At 40.1% G+C, this 8,739-nt stretch overlaps 1 protein-coding gene across 3 annotated transcripts in view; it reads left to right on the top strand.

Moving 5' to 3' along the window:
* Positions 1 to 302: 302 nt before the first annotated feature.
* FCHO2 (FCH and mu domain containing endocytic adaptor 2) overlaps positions 303 to 8,739 on the top strand; it is a 127,621-nt gene continuing 119,184 nt past the window's right edge. For all 3 annotated transcript variants that reach the window (XM_078067206.1, XM_078067203.1, XM_078067202.1), the window contains exon 1: positions 303 to 465. In XM_078067206.1, the coding sequence (XP_077923332.1) occupies positions 433 to 465 (33 nt within the window). In that variant the 5' untranslated portion in view covers positions 303 to 432. The remainder of the gene's footprint in view (positions 466 to 8,739) is intronic.

Below are 8,739 nucleotides of genomic sequence, written 5' to 3'. Positions count from 1 at the left end.
GCTGCCGTATCCACTGCCGTTGGCCGGCCCTTTTCTTCCCTCATCCCTGGGCCAGTACCCATCGTACCGCAAAGGGTGCGGGCAGTCTCCTCTGTGACTCCTCAAGAACCCTGTTCTCCACCATTCCCAAGAGAATACTCAATTTGGCCGCGCCCGCGCCGGGGAGAGAGGAAGGTTACTAAAACCCAGGGATGGGACGAAGAGCGCATGCGCAACCAGGCGGTGGCGTTCAAGAGTTCGCCCCGCGGCAGCAGCCGCTAGGTGGCGCATGCGCCCTGGAGGGTGCGGGCCGGTCTCCGGGAAGAAGGCGGCGGCGGCGGCGGCGGCGGCAGCGGCGGCGGTGGGGAAAGGCGGGGGCGCCGTGGGGGCCGGGCCCGTGTTTACACAGCGGCGGGCGGGCGCGGACGCGGAACCTGGCGCGGCGGCGGCAGGATGGTCATGGCGCATTTCGTCGAGAATTTTTGGGTAAGGGCAGGAAATTGGGTTTTGGGGTGCGAAGCTTTCTCCGCCTGACCTCGGCCTGTGTGCGCTCCGGGCGGCGGTGTTGGCGGCCGTGTTGGCGGCCGCGGCTTTCGGGGCCGCGGCGGCGGCGAAGGCTCCGCGATAAGGGCTAGCGTCCTCGGACCGCCGCCGGCTGGGTCCCGCCTGGATGAAGCCGGGCGGGCGCCGGGTCTCGCAGGTTCGCAGCCCCTGCGGGGGGCGAGGGCTGTCAGCGCGGCCCCTTAGCCCGCGGCGGGGACGCCTAGGGGCCGCCCGCCGCCCGCGCTGGGACAAAGCGCCGGATGGGGCGGGAGACGGGACCCGGCCCCGCCGGAGCTCTGGGCGCCGGGCGCGCTCCACGGCTCGGACGCGGCCGCCGGGCCCGAGGCGCGGCCGCCTCCCGCTGCGCGCTGCCGGCGAGCGCCGGCCGGAGCCGGGCGGAGGGGGCTCACCTCCGTCCCGCACCGCAACCCCCATCTTAGCCCTTTTGCCCCCCGCTGTTTCCACTCGGAATCCCTTGCGGGCTTGGCCTGGATCAGCACTTCCTCTGGGCCTCGCAGCTCGGCTCTTTGGTCTGCGCCCAGGACTTTGCGTCTGGGCCTGTTCACAAAGCGTATAAAAGTTGAATTTAATGTAACTGGATTCCTTGGGCTTAAATGCACGTAGACTTCCCCTCGTGCCCTGTGCTCCTTCCCCTTCCTCATTCTTTCCACACCCCTCCTCTTAACTCGGTATTAGTATTAGGTGGTTCTTTGAGAATGACTTCCAGTCACCGTGTGGAGTGTTTTTCTGCAGTTATTGTTTGTTGTAATGGGAAGTGCAGTTCAGCCGAGTGCGGGAAAAGTAGCATGTTTACCCCGGTATCTTGGGTGAATCTCATTTTAGGTCCTGACAGCTGCAAGTACTACAGTTGCATTTTAGTTCAAATTTAGAAATAATTAAAGGAGTGATCTTTCAGTGAAGAAGAGGTGTGTCTTAAATTCTTATTTCTAAGTGTATCACGTATGGACTTAGTAATCAAATCAGTTCATAGTTATTTGTCTTGAGTGATTCTTGTTTTCCGCAAGCGACGTAAGTACGAGACATTAGGTTTTTCTTTAAAATATAGCTTTATAAAGTTACAGTTCACATACTATACAGTACACTCAGTTCAGTGTACAATTCACGGGTTTTTCGTATGTGCAGTTACATCACCACGATCAATTTAGGACAGTATCATTACCTCAGAAAGAATCTCTGTGTCCATTAGCAGTCATTACCTCTTTCGCCCTTAACTCAGCCTAGGCAGTTTACTAATCTATACATTTCTGCCTCGATAGAATGGTCTCTTTTGGACATATCATATAAATGGGATCATACGTGTTATCCTTCGTGATTGGCTTCTTTTCCTTAGCATGATTCCACACTTCATCCATGATGTAGCATGTATCAGTACTTCACTACATTTTATGGCCAAACATTCCATTGTGTGTATATACCACATTTTATCTATTCATCAGTGATAGACGTTTGGTTGTTTCCACTTTTTGGCTATTATGAATAGTACTGCTATGAACATTTTTATACAGGTTTTTGTGTGGAAATATGTTTTCATTTCTTTTGGGAATGGAATTGCTGGGTCATATTGTTACTCTTTAACATTTTGAAAAACCGCCAAACTGTTTTCCAAAGTGACTGCATGGTTTACAATTCCACTAACAATGTAAAAATGTTCCAATTTTTCTGCATGCTGGACAACACTTGTTATCGGTCTTTTTTATTATAGTGGATGGGTGTGAAGTAAAACCTCATTGTGGGTTTGATTTCCATTTCTCTGATGGCTAATGTGCATCTATTCATATTTTTTTGGGGGGAAATATCTTTTTAGATTCACTGCCCATTTTTAGATTAGGTTGTTTGTGTTTTTATTATTGAGTTGTAAGAGTTTTTTTATATTCTGGGTAATCTTTTATCAGATATATGATTTTGTAAACATTTTCTTCTATTTTGTGAGCTGTCGTTTTTCCTTGACGGTGTCCTTTTTAAAAATTTATTTGTTTTTAAAAATTATTTTTAATAGATGACATATAACATGTTTCAGGTGTACAACATTCAACAATTACATATATTATGACATGCTCACCAGTGTAAGTGCCATTACTTTCTTACAGTATTACAGTATTATTGACTCTATTTCCTATGCTGTACTTTTCATCCTTGTGACTTACTTATTTTATAACAGTAGGATTGTACCTCTTAATCATCTATTTCACCTACCCCTCCCCCCCACAACCACCAGTTTTTTCTCTTTATTTATGAGTGTTTCTGTTTTTGTTCATTTGTTTTGTTTTTTAGATTCCATATATAAGTGAAATCATATGGTATTTGTCTTTTTCTGTCTGACTTGTTTCACTTAGCATAATATACTCTGGATCCATCGATGTCAGAAATGGCAAGATTTCATTCTTTTTTTTTTTTTTTTTTTGGCTGAGTACTCCATTGTGTATGTATAGCACATCTTTATTCCATCTATGGATGGACGCTTAGGTTGCTTCCATATTCTTGCTGTTTGCTGCAGTAGACATAGGGGTTCATGTATCTTTTTGAATTCGTGCTTTCATTTTCTTCAGGTGCATACCCAGAGGTGGAAATACTGGATTGTATGGTATTTCATTTCTATTTTTAATTTTTTGAGGAACCTCCATATTATTTTCCACAGTAGCTGCACAAATTTACATTCTCACCCTTTTCTCCACGACCTTGCCGACACTTGTTATTTCTTTTTGATAGTAGCCATTCCAACTGGTATGAGGTAATTTTATATTGTCCTTTGAAGCATCGAAGTTTTTAATTTAGATGAAGTCCAGTTTATTTGTTATTACTTATGCTTTTACTGTTTTCTCTAAGAACTTTTTCCTAACCCATGGTCACAAAGATTTACTCGTGTTTTTTTCTACGGGTTTTATAGTTTTAGCTCTTACATTTAGGCCTGTGATCCATTTGAAGTCAGTTTTTATGTGTGGTGCCAGGAGGAGGTTCAGCTTCATTCTTTAGCATGGATATGTAGTCTCAGTACTTTTGTTGAAAGGCTCTTCTTTCTCTGTTAATTAATCTTGGCACCCTTGTCAAAAATCAGTTGACCATCGGGCGCCTGGGTGGCTCAGTTGGTTAAGCGACTGCCTTTGGCTCAGGTCATGATCCTGGAGTGCCAGGATCAAGTCCCGCATCGGGCTCCCTGCTCAGCAGGGAGTCTGCTTCTCCCTCTGACCCTCCCCCCTCTCATGTGCTCTCTCTCTCTCATTCTCTCTCAAATAAATAAAATCTTTAAAAAAACAAACAAACAAAAAAAAAAACAAAAATCAGTTGACCATAGATAATATGGGTTTATTTCTTGATTTCCAGTTGTATTCCATCGTCTGTCCTTACACTAGTCCTACACTATTTTGATTACTGTGTCTTTGTAGTAAGTTTGGCATCAGGAAGTGAGAGTCTTCCAGATTCGGTCTTCTTTTTCAAGATTATTTTGCCTATTCTAGGTCCCTTTCTGTATGAATTTTAGGTGTAGCCTATCAATTTAATTAATTAGTTAGTTAATTTAAGTATAGTTGATGTGTATAACCTATCAATTTTAGACTTCAGGTTTTAGGCAATTTATAAAACTATTAATTGGATTTTAAATTGGCATCCTGAAATGTTTTGCTTCTTTTTTTTTTTTAGTTTTTAGTTTTTTTAAATTTATTTAAGTGATCTCTACGCCCCATGTGGTGTTCAAACTCATGACCCCAAGATGAAGCATGCTCTTCCAACTGAGCCAGCCAGGCGCCCCTCGAATGTTTTTTGATGGATGAATGTGTTCTTGGGGCTCCTGTGTGGCTCAGTCGATTAAGCGATTAAGCATCTGCCTTCAGCTCAGGTCATGATCCCAGGGTCCTGGGATCGAGTTCCACAGCAGGCTCCTTGCTCAGCGTGGAGTCCGCTTCTCCCTCTGCCTGCCGCTCCCCCTGCTTGTGTGTGCTTGCTTGCGCTCTCTCTCACAAATGAATAAATAAAATCTTAACAGAAAAGAATGTGTTCTTGACGCTTGCTAAGTTAATTCCAAATTGTATATTAAGATTTTTTCAGAAAGTAAAGCATAGTTTACTGCAAATTGTGCATTAACATTACAAGTTATCTTTTGTTTCTGTTAATTGAGCTTTGAACATAGCCTTGCCTAATGATTTTGGCTATTACGAATAATGCTTTCTAGGAACATTCTTGTACCAGTTTTTGGGTGCCCCTTGTCCCTCTTAAGAGAGGAATAGGAATAAATTTGGATATCTGAAATCTAGAGAATATTCCTAGTCTAATTTATGTTTTTGTCTTTGCCTTCACTTCCCCAACTATTGAATACAAACAGTTAAAAATAGATTGCATTTTATTTACTTCCAAGCCTGGAATTGGGGCTGAAAGCTCTAATTTGGAGCTTTATAAAAAATTCCAGGGGCGCCTGGGTGGCTCAGTCGTTAAGCATCTGCCTTCGGCTCAGGTCATGATCCCAGGGTTCTGGGATCAAGCCCCGCATCGGGCTCCCTGCCAGGCGGGAGGCCTGCTTCTCCCCTCTCCCACTCCCCCTGCTTGTGTTCCCTCTCTTCGCTCTCTCTCTGTCAAATAAATAAATAAATAAATCTTAAAAAAAAAATGTTCCGAAGGAGGACTAAATGAACTAGGGAAGACTAGGAACAGGAACTAAATAACTTCTGAGAATTTGATAGTTATCTAAGACAACTTAAAAATTTACATATTTTAGGATCATTTATAATTTCTTAAAATAGAGAAATTACAATATTAGTTTCACTTTTCTCCCCTAATATTTAAAGTAGCACTGTCAGGACAAATAAAACTGGTCAAAGGGAGGTAATGGGAAACTTTAAAGTTTTAAGTTTCTAACCAAACAACCTATTAATTGTTGTTTTCCCTACATATAAAAAGACAAACCTTTTTGTTGTGGCATTTGTTAGAGGAAAGTTTGAATCATTCAAACTATTTTCAAGCCCTTTTGAAAGTAGCACATCCTGCCTTTTTCTTTAAAGTATAGTTTTTCTTCACTAAAACGGTATGCTACATTACGAATTAATACTATACTTTGAAGAGAAAAATGTATTTAAAACTTCCTACACAACAGGTGTTTTGTTGCTGATAAGTCATTTTTTGCCACAAAGTATAGTGCCTTTGATAATTAAGTTGAAAGTGTTTTTCTTTTCCATTAAAATTGGATAACAAAATTAATTTTGATAGCAGAAATCCACACTATTGCCTTAGTATATAGAAACAGTTGTTAGTCCTTCAAAAGATAATGTAACTTTAAAAAATTTTTTGCAGATACTATAGTGTCTTTGTATACTGTTTCAGAGTAGGGTACTAATTTATAATGCTTTTGAGATTGTCTATGTCAGCATCGCACTATAGTAATTAAAATGGCTTTCTGTTTTTATATAAACCCTGGTTATTTAATTGAGGAGTTAAATTTTTTAAAAATTTGTTTTTTTAAATTCCAGCATAATTAACATAGTGTTATATTAGCTTCAGGTGTACAGTATACTGATTCAACAATTCTGTACATTACTCAGTGCTCATCTTGATAAGTGTACTTTTTATCCCCATCACCTATTTCCCCCATCCCCACACTCACCTCCCTTCTGGTAACCAACAGTTTGTTCTCTATAATAGTCTGTTTTTTGGTTTGTCTCTTTCTTTCTTTGTTTTGTTTCTTAAATTCCACATCATATGGTATTTGTCTTTCTCTGAGTTATTTCACTTAGCATTATACTCCCTAGATCCATCCACATTTTTGTGAATGGCAAGATTTCATTCTTTTTTATGGCTAAGTAATATTCCATTGTATATATCCATCTTCTTTTATCTGTTCATCTATATAGATGGACCTTTGGGTTCCTTACATATTTTGGCTATTGTAAATAATGCTGCAATAAACATAGGGCTGCTGCATATATCTTTTTGAATTAGTGTTTTCATATTCTTTGAGTAAATACCTCATAGTGGAATTACTAGATTATATGGTAATTCTATTTTTAATTTTTTGAGGAATCTCCATAGGGTTTTCCATAGTGGCTGTACCAGGTTGCATTCTCATCAGTAGTGCATGAGGGTTCCTTTTTCTCCACATCTTTGCCAACACTTGTTGTTACTTGTGTTTTTGATTTTAGCCATTCTGACTCGTGTGAGGTGATAACTCATTGGTTTTTTTTTGTTTTTTTGTTTTTTAAGATATTATTTTTTTATTTGCGAGAAAGAGAGTACATGAGTGGGAGGAAGGGCAGAGGGAGGAGGTTGCCCTAGCAGATTCTGCACCCAGCCCAGAGCCCGACGCAGGGCTTGATCCCACCGTCCTGAGACCATGACCTGAGCCAAAATCAAGAGTCAAATGCTCAACCGACTGAGCTACCCAGGCATCCTTCTCATTGTGGTTTGGATTTGTATTTCTCTGATGATGAGTGATATTGAGCATCTTCTCATGTGTCAGTGGCCATCTGTATATTTTTTCTGGAGAAATATATGTTCGTGTCTTCTGATTTTTTAATTGGATTATTTGTTTTTTTTGGTGGTGAGTTGTATAAGTTCTTTATATATTTTGGATACTGACCTCTTAAATTTTTTTTTTTAAGGAATGGATTTCATTGGTGATAATTGGGAAAAAATAAAACATACCTGATTTAAACACTTTATAAACCTTATTTTGTATAATAATCCTGATGTCTATAAAATATTAAGCATTCTCCCAAAGACATCAAGTATTCTTTAGCATATATCACATTGTAATGAACTGACATTTTTAGTTAGGTGACCTTTTCCAAAAATTATTTTCCAGTCAGCATATCAAGAATGAAATAATTATCTTGGGTGTTTTTATCCTAAAGTATTTCTTTGTTTCTTGTCCTTATTTCTTTTATTGTTTAACCAGTACAGAAGTCTCTTTCCATTTGTCTGTTGGTTTCACTGGTATTGTCATGCTTTACTTTTATTTATTTTTTTGTTTGTTTGTTTTTTTTTTAAAGATTTTATTTATTTATTTGAGAGAGAGAGAATGAGAGAGAGAGCACATGAGAGGGGGGAGGGTCAGAGGGAGGAGCAGACTCCCTGCAGAGCAGGGAGCCCGATGCGGGACTCGATCCCGGGACTCCAGGATCATGACCTGAGCCGAAGGCAGTCGCTTAACCAACTGAGCCACCCAGGCGCCCTTTTTTTTTTTTGTCATGCTTTACTTTTAAATAAAATTGGAGCACTTGGTTATATATCCAAAATTTGATCTATCATTTACATGGATAAACTGGGAGGATTAAAATGTTTTTTAAAAACCTGGAATTGCTATTAGTAGGACTTTGAAGTGCAAAACATTATATTTTTGCTTGATTTTTTAAACTAAATTTAGTATCCTAAATGAGATACTAACACCCATACACATACCCATACATACATATTCTTGGGGGTATATCCATATGCAAATTTAAATATATATATTTTTAGAAAATTAGTTGAGGTGATCATAGAAACCAAGAATATAGACTTTCTTTTTATTACTTGAAATTTCTAAATACTGCTTATGATATCCCATTGGGTGGTACACTGAAATTTAAGAAGTACATGTGTATGCATATTTACATATACATTAGTTAACAGATTTGCAAAATTTACGTGGTTCAGTATTCAAAAAGTACCAAAGGGAATACAGTATAAAATCTTTTTCTTTTTTCCCAGCCATCAGAATCTCCACAAAGGCAGTAATTGTTACCAATTTCTTATATAGCTTTCCAGAGATGATTTCTGTATAAACAAGGAAATTATATACACTAAATTAAAATTTGTTGTTTACTTGTTAGCCAGTTAGCCAGGCCCAAATTGTTTTCAGCTGCAACAAGCTAGGAAAATGCAAACTACAGATTCATCTAAGTTGGTTCAAGTAGACTTGACAGGTAGACATTATAAAATCATGGTATTTTATTTTTTTAAGATTTTATTTATTTATTTGACAGAGAGAGACACAGCGAGAGAGGGAATACAAGCAGTGGGAGTGGGAGTGGGAGAGGGAGAAGCAGGCTCCCTGTTGAGCAGGGAACCTGACGCGGGGCTCGATCCCAGGACCCTGGATCATGACCTGAGCCGAAGGCAGACGCTTAACAACTGAGCCACCCAGGCGCCCCAAAATCATAGTATTTTAGGTAGCAATAAATTTTATTGTGAGGCGCTTAGAATTTTGAAGGATGGAATGGTGATTTGTTCTGTATT

The sequence above is a fragment of the Halichoerus grypus genome, chromosome 2 (genome assembly GCF_964656455.1).
Source record: "Halichoerus grypus chromosome 2, mHalGry1.hap1.1, whole genome shotgun sequence".
NCBI classification, from domain to species: Eukaryota; Metazoa; Chordata; class Mammalia; order Carnivora; family Phocidae; genus Halichoerus; species Halichoerus grypus.
The sequence above is the reverse complement of the archived record's forward strand: the minus strand, read 5'-3'. Positions and strand labels throughout refer to the sequence as shown.